At 39.1% G+C, this 20,135-nt stretch overlaps 1 protein-coding gene across 3 annotated transcripts in view; it reads right to left on the bottom strand.

Moving 5' to 3' along the window:
* DBT (dihydrolipoamide branched chain transacylase E2) overlaps nt 1–20,135 on the bottom strand; it is an 81,852-nt gene that overhangs the window by 4,603 nt on the left and 57,114 nt on the right. For 2 of the 3 annotated variants that reach the window (XM_010589507.3, XM_064282491.1), the window contains 4 exons: nt 16,614–16,691; nt 14,062–14,253; nt 13,858–13,929; nt 812–10,662 (listed from right to left, as the gene is read on the bottom strand). In XM_010589507.3, the coding sequence (XP_010587809.1) occupies nt 10,495–10,662; nt 13,858–13,929; nt 14,062–14,253; nt 16,614–16,691 (510 nt within the window). In that variant the 3' untranslated portion in view covers nt 812–10,494. Of the gene's footprint in view, nt 1–811; nt 10,663–13,857; nt 13,930–14,061; nt 14,254–16,613; nt 16,692–20,135 lie in introns of those variants that run through there. The other variant, XM_023547413.2, reaches the window with a different exon arrangement.

The raw sequence follows: 20,135 nt of genomic DNA, 5'->3' as shown, positions 1-20,135 counted from the left end.
GAATAGTTGACTTTGGGAATGGTTCCTGTCCTGGGCCAACAGAAGGTCTAGGGGCCATGACCACCTGGGTCCTGCCAGTCTCAGTCAGACCATTAAGTCTGGTCTTATAAGAATATGGGGTCTGCATCCCACTGCTCTCCTGCTCCCTCAGGGGTTCTCTGTTGTGTTCCCTGTCAGGGCAGTCATCGGTTGTAGCTGGGCACCATCTAGTTCTTTTGGTCTCTGGATGATGTAGTCGCTGGTTATGTGGCCCTTTCTGCCTCCTGGGCTCATAATCACCTTGTGACCTTGGTGTTCTTCATTCTCCTTTGATCCAGGTGGGTTGAGACCAATTGATGCATCTTAGATGGCTGCCTGCTAGCATTTAAGACCCTAGGTGCCACTCTTCAAAGTGGGATGCAGAATGTTTTCTTAATAGATTTTATTATGCCAATTGACTTAGATGTCCCCTGAAACCATGGTCCCCAGACCCCTGCCTCTCCCAGGGATTTTAACTTGATATAGAGTGTGGATTCTAGGAATGTCAGCCTGGAGGTACTGGTAGGCATCACCACCACGTTGGGAAAGGCTGCCTGAGAATGAACACAAAGGGAAAAAGACCCAAGAGATGATATGGAGAGAGAAGGGGAAAGAAAAAGCGCCAGGGAGGGAAAGAGAGAGAAAGACTGTCCTGTTATATTAAGTCCTGGATCCAGCCATGCCTGAAACTGATACCCCTGTACTTTTCAGCTATATGAGTCAACAAGTTCCCTTTGCAGTGTACCCAATAAGAACCAAAAAAAAAAAAAAAAAAAAGGCTTTTGTCACTTATAATCAAAGAGTCCTGACTGTCACACTCCTAAAGTAAAGGTTAGAGCTGAAGAAGAGAGTAATTTCAATAATGGAAGGCAGCAGGGAGTCCCTGTATTTTTACCTCCTACAAACTTTTGACCTTTTAGGCAGTGGCACTTACGACATTCCCAACAGAAGACAAGAATGAAAAAGAAAGCACTAAAAAGCGAACTCACCTTCTTACTTGATGAAAGTTCTTCCAAAGACTTAGAGGAGACATAAAGAAGGGTAAAATATAATTTGGGCTTCTTTAGGTATTTCACTTGATAATGTTTCAACCCATCTATTACTCCCTACTGTTTATTAGCATAAGTCAGAGAAGTTGGTCTGGGCAGTTGTGCCGTTCAAGAGGTAAAATAACATAGGAGTAAGTGGACTTATCTAGGCTGAGTCCCCGCCCTGCACTTGAGTGGCTGTGTAACTTTTGAGACATTGCTCTATGTCTTGTAGTCTTTTCTAACCTGAAAATGGAGAAACCATCTTCTGTGGCACAGATTGGCAATTGTTCCCTCATATCCGTTCTCCCCTTCACAGAGACGTACTTGAATTTATGACCTTTCAGAATAAAGTCAACATTTCCCAGCTTACCTTGCTAGATGGGGCCACGTGACTAAGATATAGTCAATGGGATATAGGGGAAAGTCCCTGAGAGCTTCTGGAAACCTTTCTTAAGGGACACGTGCCCACTCTCCACCATCCTGTTGTGTGGAATGTGGATGTGATGGCTAAAGCTCCAGTCTGGTGTCACACCTGAGGACAGGTGTGACAACAAAGGGATGGCAGGACAGAAAGCTAGCAAAAGCCTGGTTCCATGAGGATTTTGTGAGGCAGAGCCACCACACCAGCTGAAGATGTCTACATGACAGAGAAGTAGATTTTTCTTTTGTTTCAACTATTATTGGTTTTGATCTCTGTTAACATGCAGTTGATTCTAATCTTAATACTTACTCTCAAGTGTTGTCATGAGGATTGAGACACCTGTTTAGCATGGTGCCTGGCATATAGTAGATGATAATATGGATTTCCTTCTCCCTTTTTCATGCCAAAATAGCCTAATCATTTTCTGACATAGTGTTGCTCCTCACTAAGAATGTTAAAATAAAATTAGCAGAGATTTGGTTTTTTCCCAGCAAAACTGGGACCCATGCAAGGCCTTGTTCCATTCTCCCTTTTTCTAGGCAGCCCAGAAAACAACCAATGTAATGGGACAACTTATATTAAGCACAAATATATGGAATTGTGAAGGGGTATAAACTTTGGGGCCAAAACACAAATATATGGAATTGTGAAAGGGTATAAACTTTGGGGCCAAAACCCAAAAAACCAAACCCATTGCCATCGAGTCAATGCCAACTCACAGCAACCCTGCTCCATAGGGTTTCCAATGCTGTAATCTTTATGGAAGCAGACTGCCATATCTTTCTCCCATGGAGCAACTGGTGGGTTCAAATTATATTAAGTGGCATTAATCACAGTGGATCGGACAAGGATATTATCATGGATTGAATTGTGTCCCCCAAACTATGTGTCAACTTGATTAGGCCATGATTCCCAGTATTGTGTGGTTGTCCTCCATTTTGTGATTTTCCTGTGTGTTATAAATCATAATCTCTCCCTGTGGTTAAAGAGGAGTAGGGTGGGATGTAACACTCTTACCCAGATCCCTAATCCAATGTAAAGGGAGTTTCCCTGGGGTATGGCCTGCACCACCTATTATCTTACAAGAGATAAAAGGGAAGCAAGCAGAGAGTGGGGGACCTCATACCACCAAGAAAGCAGTGCTAGGAGCAGAGCATGTCCTTTGGACCAGGGGTTCCTAGGCAGAGAAGCATCTAATCCAGGGGAAGATTGATGACAAGGACTTTCTTCCAGAGCCGACAGAGAGAGAAAACCTTCCCTTGGTTGGCAACGCCCTGAATTTGGACTTCTAGACTACTAGATTGAGATTTCTCTTTGTTATAGCAACCCACTTGTGGCATTTCTGTTACAGCAGCACTAGATGACTAAGACAGGTATGGTGTAGTACTTAAGAGGTTAGGTTTGAAGACAAGTCTGATTTTGTATCCCATCTCTGCCATTACTGAGGAACCTTGGGCAAGTTACTTAATCCTGAGACTTTTCTTCCTCATTGGTAAAATAAAAGAACAGTATCTGCGGTTGTTGTGAGGATTAAATAAAATGAATTAAGTTGCCGTCAGATCGATTCAAACTCACGTGGACCCCATGTGTGCAGAGTAGAACTGCTCCATAGGATTTTCAAGGCTGTGACCCTTCAGAAACAGATTTGCCAGGTCTATTTTCTGAGGTGCCTTGGGATGGGTTTGAACATCAACCTTTCAGCTAGTAGTTAAGTATGTCAGCTAGTAGTTAAGTGCAGAACTATTTGTACCACTCAGAGACTCCTGCAGCACCCAGAAACTCCTAAAAATTGTGTATAAGGATAGCCATAAATGACAATACAATAATAATTGGACTGTCCAAATGTGATGATTATGTATATGCATGAAGTTACTTTCTTGAATTATTTCTTGAAAGCAGTGGGGCATAAATCAATCCATCAGTAATTCCTACTTTTTGGCCTAGTAAATGCACCTGAAAGGCGGATCTCTTTATTTTTTATTGTATTTTAGATGAAGGTTCACAGAGCAAACCAGTTTCTCATTAAACAATTAATACACATATTGTTTTGTGACATTGGTTGCCAACCCCATGACAAGTCAGCATTCTCCCCTTCTCGACCTTGGGTTCTGTATTACCAGCTTTCCTGTCCCCTCCTGCCTTCTTGTCCTTGCTCCTGGGCTGGTGTGCCCCTTCCGTCTCATTTTGTTTTATGGGCCTGTCTAATCTTTGGCTGAAGGGTGAACCTCAGGAGTGACTTCAGTACTGGGCTATAAGGGTGTCCTGGGGGTGGATCATATTTTCCCATATAAACAATGTTGTAGAGTTTGTGTTCTTTCCCAAGGATTTGGCATAGGATAAATCATTGCTATGATCAATAATATGATAGCATATGTAAATCATTTATTTTGTTTTTTAAATTTATTTATTGTTCTTCAGGTGAATGTTTACAGAGCAGATTAGTTTCCCATCTGATAGTCTATACATAACGTGTTCCATGACACTGGTTGCACTCCCCACAATGTGTCAGCACTCTCCCCATTTCCATCCTGGGGTTCCCTGTTTCCTTTCCTCTAGTTTTTCAACCCTTTATTGCCTTCTCATCTTTGTTTTTGGGCTAATGTCCTTTTGATCTTGATAACTGATTGTTCTGAGGAACACGTTTCTCTCAGGTGTTATTGTTTATTTGATGGGCCTGTCTATTGTTTGGCTGAAAGGTGATCTCCAGGAATGGCTTCAGTTCTAGGTCAGAGTAGTATCTTAGGGCCACAGTCAGCGGTTCCTTCAGTCTCTGTGAGACCAAGAAGTCTGATCTTTTTTGTGAATTTGATTTTTTGTTCTACATTTTTCTCCCACTCTGTCCAGGACCCTCTGTTGTGATCCCAGTTGGAGCAGTCTGTAGCGGTAAATAAATCATTTATAATAATAAAGATTGAAATGATGATTCGGTTTCTATAAAATCTAGAATGAGCTTAAAAGCACTAGACATGCTGAGTAACCAAGGAATGCAAATATGCTGTACCATAGACACACTACACATAGAAAGTATACCCATACTTTGTCAAAAATTTGATTTAAAACAAATGTCCTACTGTCTTAGTTATCTAGTGCTGCTATAACAGAAATACCACAAGCGGGTGGGCTCAAAAAGGACAAATTTATTCTCACAGAGTCTGGTAGGCTAGAAGTCCAAATTCAGGGTGTCAACTCCAGGAGAAGGCTTTCTCTCTCTGTCAGCTGTGGGGGCAGGTCCTTGTCATCAATCTTCCCCTGGTTTAGGAGCTTCTCAGTGCAGGGACCCCAGGTCCAAAGGATGTGCTGTGTTCTCAATGCTTCTTTCTTGGTGACAGGAGGTCCCATCTCTCTCCTTTTATCTCTCATAAGATAGAAGCAGGGGAACTCTCCTTCATTGGATCTCACCCTATCCTCTTTAACACAAACTAATCTTGCCTTATGAACCACAGGAAGAGATTAGGATTTATAACACATAGGAAAATTACATCAGATCACAAAATGGATGACAACCACACAATACTAGGAATCACAGCCTAGCCAAGTTGACACAAATTTTTGAAAGACACAATTCAATTCCTGACACCTACAAACAATAGTATTTGAATAAATATTAACTTGATGACTTTATTCATCTTCTTTAAACTTAGAAAAATTGTTCCTGGGAACTCATACAAATGGCAGTCTAAGGAGGTTTGAACAGATTCCTTTTCCTCCTCTAGATATAGATTAGATGGGAAGACATAACACGGCTAATGTCTGCAATCCTCCTACATTGCCCATCAAAGATCTTTCCCTGGTTTTACATTAATTACACCTCTGAGAAGGGTGGAGACAGTATTTCCACTCAGAACTAATTCTCCAATAAACAGAATAAAGTCTACTGCTATGAATTGTATATCAAATTCCAATGTCAAGACATGTCATTTCAACTAAAAAGCACAGTAATTTCTAGACTTCTCATAAGAATAGGATACCAGCTTTTTAGTATTTTTAGGGGAGAACTAAGTGATGGGGATACTTGACATCAGTTTCTGCCTTACCTCTATGATTAACATTGACTCCAGGTTTGTTAAGCAAACACATTGTTGTCTTATACTTCACCAGCCTCACATTCTGTGATTTATAATATGGTCAATCTTGAAGAAGGAGAACAACTTGCTTTCTTTTATAATGTGTTCAATCAAAGACTCAAGCATTCTTGCTTTTTAAAAAAAAATTTATTTTGTTGCTGTTGTTTTTGAGGATGTACACAGCAAAACATACACTAATTCAACAGTATCAACATGTACAATTCAGTGACTTTGATTACATTGAGTTGTGCAAACCATTCTTGCCCTCTTTTCTGAATTGTTCCTCCCCCATTAACATAAACTCACTGCACTTTAGGGTTTCTACCTAATCTTCAAGTTGCTGTTGTCAATTTGATCCCATATAGGTAGATCTTAAAAGAGCACAATGCTCAAGGCAGACACTGTTTACTTATTAAACTATTGTTTTCTTTCAAGAAGATTTCAGAGGATATTTTTGGTTTAAGGTTTAAAGATTACCTCAGGGCAATAGTTTCAGGGGTTCATCCAGTCTCCACGGCTCCAGAAAGTCTGGAATCCATGAGAATTTGAAATTCTGTTCTACATTCTCCCCCTTTTGATCAGGATTCTTTTATAGAATCTTTGATCAAAATGTTTGGTGATACTAGCTGGGCACCATCCAGTTCTTCTGGCCTCTTGGTAAAGTTGTTCATGGAGGCAATTTGCTACACATTTCATTTCCTTCTCCTATTCTCTTTTTTCATCTGTTGCTCCAGGTGAAGAGAGACCAACCAAGTATTGTGCCTTGAATGGATGCCTGCAAACTTTTAAGACCCCAGACACTACACAAGGAGCTAAAATGTAAAACAGAAGCACTAAACATGTTGGTAGGCCAGTTTACTGGACTATCCATGAAACCATGACCCTAAACCTCCAAACCAAGGAGCCAAATCCCAGGAGATGTTTGGTTGTACATTAGCAGCCTCAGCAGCTAATCTTGTTTCTCTGTCATTGTTATAAATGTTGTTTATCACACAGCCTTTCCCAATTCAACCTTTTATAGGTGTACAACTTATTGACAGGAACTACATTAATCAGTTGTGCAACCCTACCCTTAATTAATGTGATTTTCCCAGCACAATTAACCACCCTTCTCCCCCTCCCTCCTGCCTCCAGTAAACCACTAATAAACTTTGGTCTCTATACATTTGCTTTTTCTTGTCTTTTTATAAAAATGAGGTCATATGATATTTGCCTTTTTGTGATTGCCTTATTTCACTCAGCATAATGTCTTCAAGCTCCATCCGTAATGTAGCAAGTATCAAGAGTTCATTTCTCCTACTGGCTGGGTACTATTCCATTGCACGTGTGTACCACATTTTGCTTATCCATTCATCTGCTGATGGGCAATTAGATTGTTCCCACCTTATGGCTATTTTGAATAGTGCTGCAATGAACACTGGTGTACTCTATCAACTTTCTATCAAACCATAGTCAGCAAAGAAATCCATCAAGGGATCTTTGGGATTCACTTTGACTGGAAAGCAAGGAGAAATGCCCAAACAGGCCAGTGGGCCTTCTGGACAAAGAATGTGCCACATTCATTTCTTTTTCCTATATAACCACTTCTTGGAATGTTTCAACATAAGGTACTTTTTGGCTTCCAAGGTGGAAATTAATGCCAATTCAGGCTCCTGTCCTTCAAACTTCCTTCCCTATTATACCTCCTTCTCAAGTGTCAGAGGGATGCTGTATATAATGAATGGAATCTTTATTTTCTTGTTGACCATTTCCAGCAATAATTTTGGCTTCTCCCCGTGCATAGATACCTTCTCACCCCCAAAACAAACCAAACTGAACCCACTGCCGTCGAGTCAATTCCAACTCATAGCGACCCTATAGGACAGAGTAGAATTGCCCGACAGAGTTTCCAAGGAGTGCCTGGCGGATTTGAACTGCCGACCTCTTGGTTAGCAGTCGTAGTGTTTAACCAGTACGCCACCAGGGTTTCCCTTCTAACCCCCGGATGTATTAATAAGGGATGTGAATTTACTGGCTTCTTCCCTTTAATTTCAACCTTTAGGAATACAGCAAAAGCCTTGTCCCTCACTGTAATGTGTAGAGCCCTTTGGCTAGGGCTATGGTCCCCGCCCTCTGGTCTCCTCCCGGGAAAGATCCTGCAAAAGGCAGGGAGCAAATCCTTTGTTGAATTCCCAACGGATGAGACTAAAGAAAAGACAGCAACGGTATGAGGTTGGGCTAGAACAGACAGCTCAGGGGTTATTTTGGGAACATAGAGAACATCTTGAGCCAAAGATGCTGGATTTTCTTTTCAGCAGTGGCATATTTAATTTCAGGACTCCCTTTCTCCTTGTTTTCACATTCTTTAAGTGAGGGTCAAATTCCTCATCTAAAATTCAGCAAATGCCCATCAATAGAGAACTGGTCAATTATGAAACACTCATCTCCTGATTCCCCTAGCCAGAATCAGGAGCTCCTATTAGATGCTCTCATAATACCTTATGTTTTTTCTACCCAGGTGTGTAATTATATTTTTATGATTATTTAACAGCTTTTTTTCTTCCACCAGGCTATGAGCCTAGTGAAGGCAGGGACCATGAGGATGGGCAATGTGTGTCCAGTACTTAGCATTGTGCATGGTATAGCGTAGACGCTTAATCATTATTTGAGTGTACGATTGAATACATACAATGAAATACTTTTTTTTTAATGCAGTCATGTAAAATTATAATGTAGAATTGTTTACTGACATGTAAAGTTACCCATAATATATTGTTAAATTAAAAAAATCAAATTATAAAATAGTAGCTATAGTATGACCCATTTTTATAAAAAGAATAGCTAGGTATACAGGTACATGATTAAAATGTTAAGAGTGGTGGGATTATGGATGATTTGATTTTCTTTGTAACTTTATTATCTGATATTATTGTACTTTAAAGTTTACAGAACTAGCTTCTCATTAAACAATTAGTACACATATTATTTTATGACACTGGTTAACAACCCCGTGACATGTCAACACTCTCCCTTCTTGACCTTGGGTTCCCTATTACCAGCTTTCCTGTGCCCTTCTGCCTCCTAGTCCTTGCCCCTGGGCTGGTGTGCCCCTGTAGTCTTGTTTTGTTTCATGGGCCTGTCTAATCTTTGGCTGAAGGGTGAACCTCAGGAGTGACTTCATTACTGAGCTATAAAGGGTGTCTGGGGGCCATACTCTAGGGTTTCTCCAGTGTCTGTCAGGCCAGTAAGTGTGGTCTTTTTTTGTAAATTAGAATTTTGTTCTACATTTTTTTCCAGCTCTCTCTGGACTCTCTATTGTGATCCCTGTCAGAGCAGTCAGTAGTGATAGCCAGGCACCATCTAGCTGTACTGGATTCAGACTGGTGTAGACTGTGGCAGCTGTGGTCCATTAGTCCTTTGAGCTAATCTTTCCTTGTATCTGTGGTTTTCTTCATTCTCCCTGGCTCCTGAAGCTGTGAAACCAGTGGGGTGTCTTAGATGGCAGCTCACAGGCTTTTAAGAGCCCAGACACTACTCACCAAAGTAGAATGTAGAACATTTCCTTTATAAACTATGTTATGCCAGTTGAGCTAGATGTTCCCCAAGACCATGGTCCCCACAGTAATTTGGTCTCGCACTGATTTATTATTTTTTGATTTAACAATTATTCCAATTTTGAAAAAAAAAAAAAAAAAAAAGTGGACATCAAAATTACTTTTCTCTGTCACATTACTTGAAATTTGGCATATAATATTCATATAGACAGTATTAGAAGGGACCTGGATTTCTGAATGCAAATCAAAATGTCAGACTATATTAATTTTGATGCTATTTCTGATAGTGGCCCTGTAACAAAATGACCATTATGATACCTTCGTTTCTGTATCACATTTATTATTTTATTTTTCTATCCATAATACCCACGAAATTCTTCTCTCTTCTCTTATTCACTTTCCCACTCAGGATATGGATGATAGAATAGACTTCGATTTCTTATCCTATTTTTTACCTTAAGGCCAAGAAAGTTAAAAGGCAATAGATTTCTGAATGTAAGAAAATGCCAGAGGCTGCTACATTTAAAACACCTTCCTTACACAAAGCAAGTTTGTGAAGATGAAATTTTCCCAACAAACCACCAAAATATTACAAAAATTCTAAAAGTTTATCCATTTTCAACGAAAAGCTTTAATAGTTTTACTGGTTATAAAACTATAACTGGGCATTTTCCTGATCAGCTTATAATTCTCCCTTTTAAAAGATGTTAACTTATATAAATGTCATTTACAGATGATAATCTGTATAGAGAAATATACTCCAGGATATCTCAAAGATAAGTATAATTCTACTTATTTTACATAACAATTTGCATTATTTTGGGGAAATGGCAACATTTTTGTATGTGAATTCCTTTTCCCAATTAAGAGTAGTTGAATGGAAAGTTTCATCAAGAGTCAGTTAAAAAAGAAAAAAAAGAACAGGGCAAATACTGTATATGGCCACCTGTCCTTTAGTAACATTATGTTCTTGCCAGTTTCAATCCACTGACACAAAGATCTTAACACCATGTTAAGTAATACTAGGACCCATAAGGGGCTCTGGGGGCATGGCGGTTAAGAGCTCGGCTGCTAACCAAAAGGTCGGCAGTTTGAATTCACCAGCTGCTCCCTGGAAACCCTATGGGGCAGAGTTCTACTCTGTCCTGTAGTGTAGCTGTGAGTCAGATTTGACTCGAATGCAACGGGTTTCTTTTTTCTTTAATGACCTATCAAATGTGTTAGGACAGCCATAGGAAAACTATTACACCATTTCTCATTTTCAGTAAAAAGTCTAACAGAATAGTGATAAATATTGGGCCTCAGAACCTTAATCATACAATACAAATCACTTATATTACAAATTGCAATGGAGACCATGTGCTGGCAAAGCTAGGCTTTACCTATTCTTTGGAAGCACAAAAAGTTCGAGGACGTCTTATCTATCTTCATTTCATATCTAATAGCATAAAAGCTGGGTTTTCTAAGTAGGATTTCCACAAATTAGAGAAGCGGGACATTGTAGCACCATCAATAACTCTGTGATCAGCTGACCAGCTCACATTCATTATCTGGGCCTTATATACCTCTCCTTTCTGGTTAAATCGAGGAAGGGCCTAGAAGTAAGGAAAAGAACAAGGAGTAAACCTTCACTTGCTCAAAGCTCAAGTTCTAGCAGCAGCAGTGGCATAAGATCAGACAAGCCCCCTCCCTGCAATACGAAGGGAATGGGTGGCCTAGACGACTTTGGAAAACGCTCATATTTTTCCATCATTTTTGTGTGTACATGCCTCAATTTTTCAGTGTTTCTCCAAGTTATTTCCTGTCCTCTGTACAAGTGCCACAGCTACATTAAATTTTATCTCGGACTTCAACTGCTTAACAAATATTTATTAAATGCTAGGTGCCAGGGATAGGGTTGCTAAGTGCCAGGTACAGGGTCACTACGAGTTGGAACCAACCTGACAGCACCTAACAACAACAATAGGTGCCAGGTATCTTCTAGGGTCCGGAGCTAGACAAAACAAAAGTCCTGGTCTTCTCACACCTAACATTTTAATGGGGAGAGACAACTAAGATAAATAAACAAAAACATATAATGTGTCAGATTGCGAAAAGTGCACAGGGAAAAAAAAAAGCAGTTTGGAAAAGGGGCAGTCGGCAGGGGGTGGCAGTAGGGATAGGTGGCATTTTTGACAGGGTAAGCAGGGAAAGCCTCACTTAGAGGCTTCCTCACTGAAGGATGCCTGAGGGAAGGGACTGAGGGGAAGCGTGACTGGGGGTTGGAGGAACAGCACAATAGGCTTGCGGCTGCAGTGGTGGGAGAACAGTGAGGTCACAGATGAGAGAGGGGTGAAGGCGGGGTACATCATTAAGGGCAGTGCTTCAAAAGCTGCCTTTAGTGAACGGCTTTTTTTTTTTAAACTTACAATCCACTGCAGGCTATTTTTTTAAAAAACACATTAAAAAGAAATTACTAGAAGAATGAAATAAAAAGATACAAAATACAAGGACCAAACTTTATTACTAGATTCAACAGATGTAAAATCACTCTATCAAACTGCTATAAAAGTTTCTAAGCCGTGTTCTCTCTTCCTGTACTTATCTCCTCACCATAGGTCCTGACATACTCTCAGTAGCACCAGTGTAGGGCCATCTAGGTATTCTGCCTTTTATTCTGAGTGATATGGGAAGTCACTGGAGGTTTCTAAGCAGAATGACCATTTGCTAAAAGGGGAAGAGCAGGCTTGAGGGTGGGGGGTGGTGAAGCAAGAGCTCAGTTTTGGATTTGTTAAAATTCAAGAAGCCGATTAGACATTCTAGCAGGATATGCATGTTTGTAGTTCAAAGGGGAGGTCAGATCTAGAGATATGAACCGAGAGCATTGGCATGGGAATGGATCAGATCACCAAGGGAGTGGGTATAGATAAAGAAGAGGGTCATGACTGAGCCCCGGGGCATGCCAATGTTCAGACTGGGAACGTGAGGAGGTGTGGGCAAGGAAGACTCAGGGGAACTGGCGGTGAAACAGGAGGAAAACCAGGATGGTGTGGTATTCTGCAAGCCAAAATGAAGGACACGTTCCAAGGAGGTAAGAGTGATTGCCTGTCTCAAGTGCAGCAAGTAGGTCAAGGAAGATATGACTCAGAACTGAGTAATACAGAGGTTACTCAGAGGTCCCCGGGTGGTGCAAATGGTCTGTACTCAACTGCTAACCCAAAGGCTGGCGATTTAAACCACCCAGCAGTGCCTTGGAACAAAGGCCCAGCAGTCTGCTTCTGTGAAGATTACCACCAAGAAAGCCCTACTCTGTAACACATGAGGTCACCATGTGTCAGAATTGACTCGAGGGCAACAGGTTTGGTGTGGAGGTTACTCAACAATTTAGCAACAAAAAGTTTAAAAATGTACAGTGAAAACAGAAAATAGCGAAGGAGAGATAACATAAAGGAAGAAAGGAATTAAACACTATTTGTCCCTATCCAACAAATTAAGTCACTCTGAAGATTTATATGCTAAGAACTATGCCTCATAGCTTGAAGACACCATGGATAAAATGACTCTGTAAAAATGTATCTAAAGAATTCAGAAAAAAAAAGAAATCTCTTTAAGGAAAAATAAACAAGCTTTGTCAAGCAGGTGTGATGTTTTGGAAACTGTAGGATGCTAGAAGAATTTTGTGAGAATCAAGTATTGAATTCTTGTTGGGAGGAGAATAAGTGATAGAAAAGTTATCACTCAGAGAAACCTGTGATTTGGAAAGAAAGATCTCATACTGTGATCAAAAGGGCTACACCCTTTTGTTTTTTCTCCCTATCTCCTCTGTTTGCCAGAAGGGAAAGTGGATACTAGGGAAGAGGGGGTAACTTAGCAGCTAAAGTGTTCTCTACTAGAAAGCAGATCAAAGGCTATAGGAAAGTATGAGCGTTCTGCGTGCCCACATAAAAGGAAACTCATGAACCGCAAGTCCCAGAGATGTTCAATGTGGAATCATTAAAAATGGAGAAGACAGGTTCTCCTTACAGCATGAAGAGCAAAACCAAGGTTAATGTAGTGATTAATAACAAATGATAGTCAATAACGGTGGTATCGAAATGGTACCCAGGAGCTTATTTCTTAATTCAGTGGTTCTCAACTTAGTTAATAGGGATGGCCAAGCTCCATCCCCTAGAATTATGACTCAGTTGCTGTGGGGAAAGCTTGAGCATAAATTTCTTAAGCTCCCCAGAGGATTCTAGTGTGCAACCAGGATTAAGAAATCATGGCAACCCTTATTCTAAATCCTCCTGAACATGATCACAGATCTACCTGTGTTGCGACCACCTGGGTTCTTGCTTAAAACGGAAGTTCTGGGGACTCTGTTCCAAGGCCAAGAAATCTACATTTTAGCTAGCACTCCCCATGTTTCTTGAACAGAGTAAAGTTTGAGAAAAATGCTCTGAACAGTGTCTCACTTTATTACAAATAACAATGCGGATGGATTACTATTCTACTTTGGTATTTTGAAATAAAGGTAATATTTTCATAGAAGCAAAATGGCTGAATTTGTGCTAATCCCCAAAGACTCACATCTGTGCCCGGCATAACCCACACAGAAACAATCCAGGTCACCACCATTTATTATCTGCAGAGGAAGCCACTGGAATTGCAGGCCTAGCTCTTAGGAAGAAACAATAGGCTTAATGAATCAAGCTCCACAGACTCAAACCTACTGAGTGAGGGGAAAACCTCAAAAACAGTTATTCTTCTTTGTGTTTACCTCCTCCTCAATGTGCTTAAAACTCTGTTTTTCAATTATTTAATAAATATACCTTAATTGATCCAAGAGCCCCAATTGCTACTTCAGGTGGCAATATCAGTGGTTTGGCATAGGTACCACCAATCTAAAAAAAGAGAAAAGTAAAACATTAAGCTTTGAGGTGACAAATGGAAAATGATGTTTTATATTTTTAAATGGGTACGTGGTCAGGAATCTTAAACTACAATTTATGAATATGAACATAAGTATTACTCACAGATCCAATATTGGAAATCGTAAATGTCCCTCCTGTAAGGTCAGCGGTTCCGAGCTGCCCTGCAGAGCCCAGTTCCTGTAGGCGGTTCAATTCAGAGGCAATCTCAAACAAAGAGCAGATCTGAACGTTTTTCACATTCGGGACGATCAAACCTTGCTCAGTATCCATTGCTATTCCAATATTATGAGAAGCCTAAAAAATAAAAATCCTACAGTAGGCCTTCCAATAAATGAGCTAACAGGAAAGAAAGGATCAACCCTCACTGTCATCTAAAAACCCAAAAACCCATTGCTGTCTAGTTGATCCCAATTTATAGCAACCCTATTGTCAGAAAAGAATTGCTCCATAGGGTTTCCAAGGAGCGGCTGGTGGATTTCAACTGCCAGCCTTACCTGGTGAGCAGCTGAGCTCTTAACCATTGTGCCACCAGAGCTCTGTCTTCTAAAACAACTATAAGAAATTATTTTCAACCAATTGGCAATGATGAGAAAAAAATTTTTTTAAAGATTTTTTTGAGAAAGTAATTTACTGACAAGAATATAGGGCAACAGGCCATTTCCCTACACTGTTAGTGGGGCTGTAAGCTGGTATAGACTTTCTGGAGAACATTTGACAATATATTCCCAAAATTCCATTAATAAAAATTGATGCTAAGGACATAAATGCAGAAGTATGCAGAGATGCACACGGATATTCAGGACAGAATGTTCCTAAGTTTGAGAAACTGCAAATGAAGTGTTTATCAGTAAGTCAGTGGTTAAATAAAATGGTAACAGAGCTGTATTAACTGACATGTAATGATGTCCATAAGATATTAAAGAAAAAAAAATTGAAGAAAAATATGCGCAATTCCATTTTTTTTTTTTTTTTAAAAAGCATGTGAAAATGAAATTCTGAAAGTATGTATATCTCAGCAAAAGTAGTAAGTTTAGGGTCATGGAACTGAAGGTAAACATTGTTATTTTCTTGTCTGAGATTTTTGCAACAAGAATATACTTAATCAGGAAATATTAAAATCAATATAGCCAACTTCACATCTTTATAACAAAAAAATTTTTTTTGTTGTTATAAAGAAAATCACATCTTTATAACTCAACTTTAATCACAAAATAGAAAATCAGCTATGTTTACAGGTCTTTCTATATTACAGAACTTTTTTTAATACACTTATTTAATTATAGAATATTTTAGCACGGATCCGCCCAAAACACCTAAGCTCACTTTCTGGTTGTATATATATTTTTTTTTAGTTATATTTATTCATAATTTTTTTAAATTATGCTTTAGACAAAAGTTTACAGAGGAAATTAGTTTTTCATTAAAAAATTAATACACAAATTGTTTCGTGACATTGGTTGCCAACCCTGTGACATGTCAACACTTTCTCCTTCTCGACCGTGGGATCCCTGTTTCCATTCGTCCAGCTTTCCTGTCCCCTCCTGCCTTCTCATTCTTGCCCCTGGGCTGGTGTGCCCATTTAGTCTCCTGTACGTGGTTGAGCTACATGCATTGTTTGTTTTCTGGGCCTCCTTAATCTTTGCCTGAAAGGTGAAACTCAGGAGTGACTTCAGTACTGAGTTAAAAAATCCAGGGGCCATACTTTCCAGGTTTCTCCAATCTCTGTCAGACCGGTAAGTCTTGTCTTTATTTTTTTTGTGTGTGAGTTTGAATTTTGTTCTATATTTTTCTCCAGCTCTGTCTGGGGCCCTCTATTGTGATCCCTGTCAGAGCAGTCAGTAGTGGTAGCCAGGTACCATCTAGTTGTACTGGACTCAGTCTGGTGGACACTGTGGTAGTTGTGGTCCATTAGTCCTTTGGACTAATCCTTCCTTTGTGTGTACGGTTTTCTTCATTCTGCCTTGCTTGATGGTGTGGGACCAGTAGATGTATCTTAGATGGTCACTCACAACTTTTAAGATCCCAGATGCTACTCACCATCTGGTTGTATATTTTAAATGAGAAATGTAAATAAGGATTGACATCCCAAAAGGAGTTATCAGTCTTAATAAACTTTCACTCTAAATAGGAGAGCTCACTCAAACTGAATTCAAACGTTCATTGCTTTTTTCTTATAAATTATTCTTGTTTTAGAAATTTCAGGAGAGAGCTTGTACTTTTTGAGGGGAAGGGATTTGGGGTAGGTAACATAAGCCACTGCCTCACAGCTGTGTACTTTCATTATCTTAAGTAGAAAACCAAAAGGGCTTAAAAATGGAAATCTGCCATCTGAACAGTATCATTACTAACTAGTAAAAACAACAAATTATACTCAAATTTAATATGGTAAACCCTGTGAAAGCCAGAACCTGTATAAGGCAGAAACCTGTCAGAGACGGAAAACGCAAATATTTTCCACTAAAAGTAGTGACAAAAGTGGTAAGACTGCACCCCATCAAAGGCAGAAACTTTCGAGACCCAGAAAAACAAAGCAGTCCCATCAAGTCTAAAAAAAGATCACTATCTGAGGTACAACAGAAGCATCTCTAACCTACAGGCACATTTGCACCATTTTCTGTCTTTAACAAGAACATTTTCATAATGCATTAACAAACCTTATACGTTATATTCTCGCAGGCTTCATCCACAGAAGCATTAAGGATAGGAAACTGTTGTAATCCCAAAGAAGCAGCCTGTTTAACAGAAAGAGGATTCAACTTTAGCACTTTTAATTCAGAGGGATAGAGGATTCTAGGCCATAAGACGAGTTGAAAAGGAATGATAGAACTCTAATTTATGCTGATTTAATTTCAAGTCTATTACTCCCAATATAACCTTCAAACAATGTGGAATTAGTCACCCTAATGATTTAGTAAAAGTTAAAAGTCAGGCAACTTGTAAACATCGAAGAGATTTTCAAAATAACTACAAACTGATCAAAGTTCCAAAGAAAATGTCTTCCGACATTTCATAATATGCAGAGTCTTAATACTTTCATGAAAAGTAAACCCGTAGTTTGTCAAAGAGTAAAAACAGTACTTCATTAAAAAATAAAAAAACAGAGATTTATTGAACATTTAAGACATATGGAGAACTGGGGATACATGTCAGATCTCACAAAGTGAAATCAAACACTCCAACATGGTAGAGTTACAGAGGCATATTTATGAGATTAAAAATCAGGAACTAAAGGTACAATATTTTGATTGGAAGTTACAAGATCAGGAAGCAGGAGGCGGGATAGCTCGAAGAGGGAGCTTTAAAATGATTGATTTAAAGTGTCTACATTTTTTTTTTTATGTGGGCTTCTTAGATTGGATACCTTAGATAATTGCAGAAATTTGTGACTAAAAAGGGGCTTACAGGGTGGTCATAAGACAATCATAGGACATTCCTTACTGAGAACATTCTTGTAAGATAGCATCAATAACAAATACTTACACAGAGTTGCCTGTAGGAGATTTCTAATAAGGGGCCTGCCTCAAGGCCCTTCTTTTAGAGACATTGTTTCCACATCCTTAGCTTAACCACAGAGAAAAACATTTTCTTAGTTGCAAGATTAAGTCTGTCTGCTCAAAGGTTGGGGCTCAGGCCCAGGTCAGTCAATTTGATACAAGCCAAGCTCCTCAACTTTGGAGCTTTCATACAAATTAAAAAATACACTTTGAATTAAAACACAAATAGGTAGGTAAGCTCCTTCCCGATGTAGAAAGAACAGTGAATACAGTGACCATTAAAGGCTACCTGATGTCCTCGGCCAGGGCTGGCTCCAACATTTTACTTTAAAGCCCAAATCTCCCTTAATCTCATTTATTAAGAGATCAATATTTTAGTTTTATTATTTTTAATAAATTAATACTTATTGATTTTATGTATTAACCTCTCCCCTTCTAGCTTCTCTTCTTGATACCATTCTTTTGTTGTAGTGCTTTATGTTAAATGACATAATGCAGAAACCAATTATATATTCACAGTTTCATATTTCTTATCTAGTGCTATGCTCCCATGTTAATTTTTTTCCAATCCTTCATTTTGAAAAAATTAAAACTTTCAGAAAAGTTGAGAGAATACCTAGCTTCTTCAATTGTTAGCATTTTTCCAGTTTTTCTTTCTTTCTCAGAATCATTTGAAAACAAGCAGCAAAAATACTTCACCTCTAAGTACTTCAGGATGTATTTCCTAAAAACAAGGATCTTCTTTCACATAACCACAAAAACAATCACCACACCCGAGAAGTTTAACCCTGATTCAATACTAGCACCTAATGAATATGCTCCACCTGATGTCCTCACCCATGAAGGGCAGTGGCTCCAACATCTTAATCACATTTATTTCTTCTCCCTTTGCCTTTTCCCTTAATCTCTTAATTTCTCCTCTTCTTTTTTTCCCTTCTTAATATCATTCCTCTCCTGTCCATATTTAGGTTTCCCTATTTGGAAACCCTGGTGGCTTAGTGGTTAAGTGCTACAGCTGCTAACCAAAAGGTCGGCAGTTTGAATCCGCCAGGCACTCCTTGGAAACTGTATGGGGCAGTTAGCTCTCTGTCCTATAGGGTTGCTATGAGTTGGAATCGACTCGATCGATGGCAATGGTTTTTTGTTTTTTTTTTTTTTTCCTCAGGAAACGCTGGTGGCATAGTAGTTAACCACCATGTACTCTTAAGAGCTATGGCTGCTAACCAAAAGGTCAGTAGTTTGAATCCAGCAGGTGCTCCTACATGGCAGTTCTACTCTGTCCTATAGGGTTGCTATGAGTTGGAATTGACTCAATGGCAACTTTTTTTTTGGGGGGGGGGTCTTTGTAGCTGTTTCTCCTTCTGATCCAGGAACTAATCAAAGTTCACACATTGCATTTGGTTGCCATGCCTTCTATTAAATTTCAGTAGGAAAATAAAAATGTTTAAGATTCCTTAAAAAGAATTCCCACTGCCACTGCCCTCATCTAGCCCAATTAAAATTTCTTTACATATCTCGTGTTGAGTGTGATTTTTGTCTATGGGTCTGTGGTCTTGACAGAAAAAAAAAATCAAATCCTTGAACTAGAGTTAAGGAAAGAGTATAAATGTATAGAGACCTTTCACGGTGATTATTTTAGTGAAACTGGTTAAGGAAGTGGAGCACTGCAAGAAAAACGTAATGAAAAGATTTGCTACAATTCCTTATAATTTTTATGACTTGAAAATTTTATTAAGGATTTGTTTTAATAACTAACTCTAGTCTTTCTTATATAAAAATCCATAACGAGGGTTAAAGTATTACACATAAAAACAGTATTTTGAGTATAAACTACAAAAAAATATAAAAATAGAAAATAAAAAAAAACTATATACATTGAAGTAGAGTTAATTGTTTTCTATACAATACTTGTAATGTTCTGAAACTTACATAGGCAGAAAAAATGTTATTTAAAGGAAATAAGACACACTACATTTTATTTTTAAAATAAAGACCAGATATTTTATTCATACTGGAACAATAAGACAGTAATAAAGAAAATTCAAGATACGAACAACAACAACAACAAAAATCTGTTGCCATCGAGTTGATTCCAACTCATTGCGACCCTATAGGACAGACTAGAACTGCCCCATAGAGTTTCCAAGGAGCGCCTGGTGGATTTGAACTGCCGACCTTTTGTCAGCAGCTGCATCTCTTAACCACTACACCACCAGGGTGAAAACCGTAAACAAAACCCAGTGCCACTGAGATGATTCCAATTCATAGCTTTTTTTTTTTTTTTTTTACCAGGGTGAAAGAGCTGTTTATTGTTGCTTCAAAACACACCTGTTATCACCAGAAACCAGTAAGATGAACCCAATCAGAAACACAGAGGTGGTGTTCTCTTGCTGTTCATGGTTAACTCCTCCACTGGAGTCTTCATCAGATTCTTTCTCCAACACCAAGGCCTCACTCCAGCAATCCTTCCCACTCACATATTTTTAATTTCCCATTCTCCAGGTCTTTCTTTCCCTAAGTCCACAAATCTGTTCAATTTTTTCTTGAGGGTGTCCAGGAGATTATGGGGCGGACAGAACCTTTCCTCAATGTCCTCCGCGAAGAACCACTTTAACCATCCTTTGAACCTCCTAACCTGTCTGCCTTTCACGCAATTTTTCTAGTGTCTCCCCTTCCTCAGTT

The sequence above is a fragment of the Loxodonta africana genome, chromosome 3 (genome assembly GCF_030014295.1).
Source record: "Loxodonta africana isolate mLoxAfr1 chromosome 3, mLoxAfr1.hap2, whole genome shotgun sequence".
NCBI classification, from domain to species: Eukaryota; Metazoa; Chordata; class Mammalia; order Proboscidea; family Elephantidae; genus Loxodonta; species Loxodonta africana.
The sequence above is the reverse complement of the archived record's forward strand: the minus strand, read 5'-3'. Positions and strand labels throughout refer to the sequence as shown.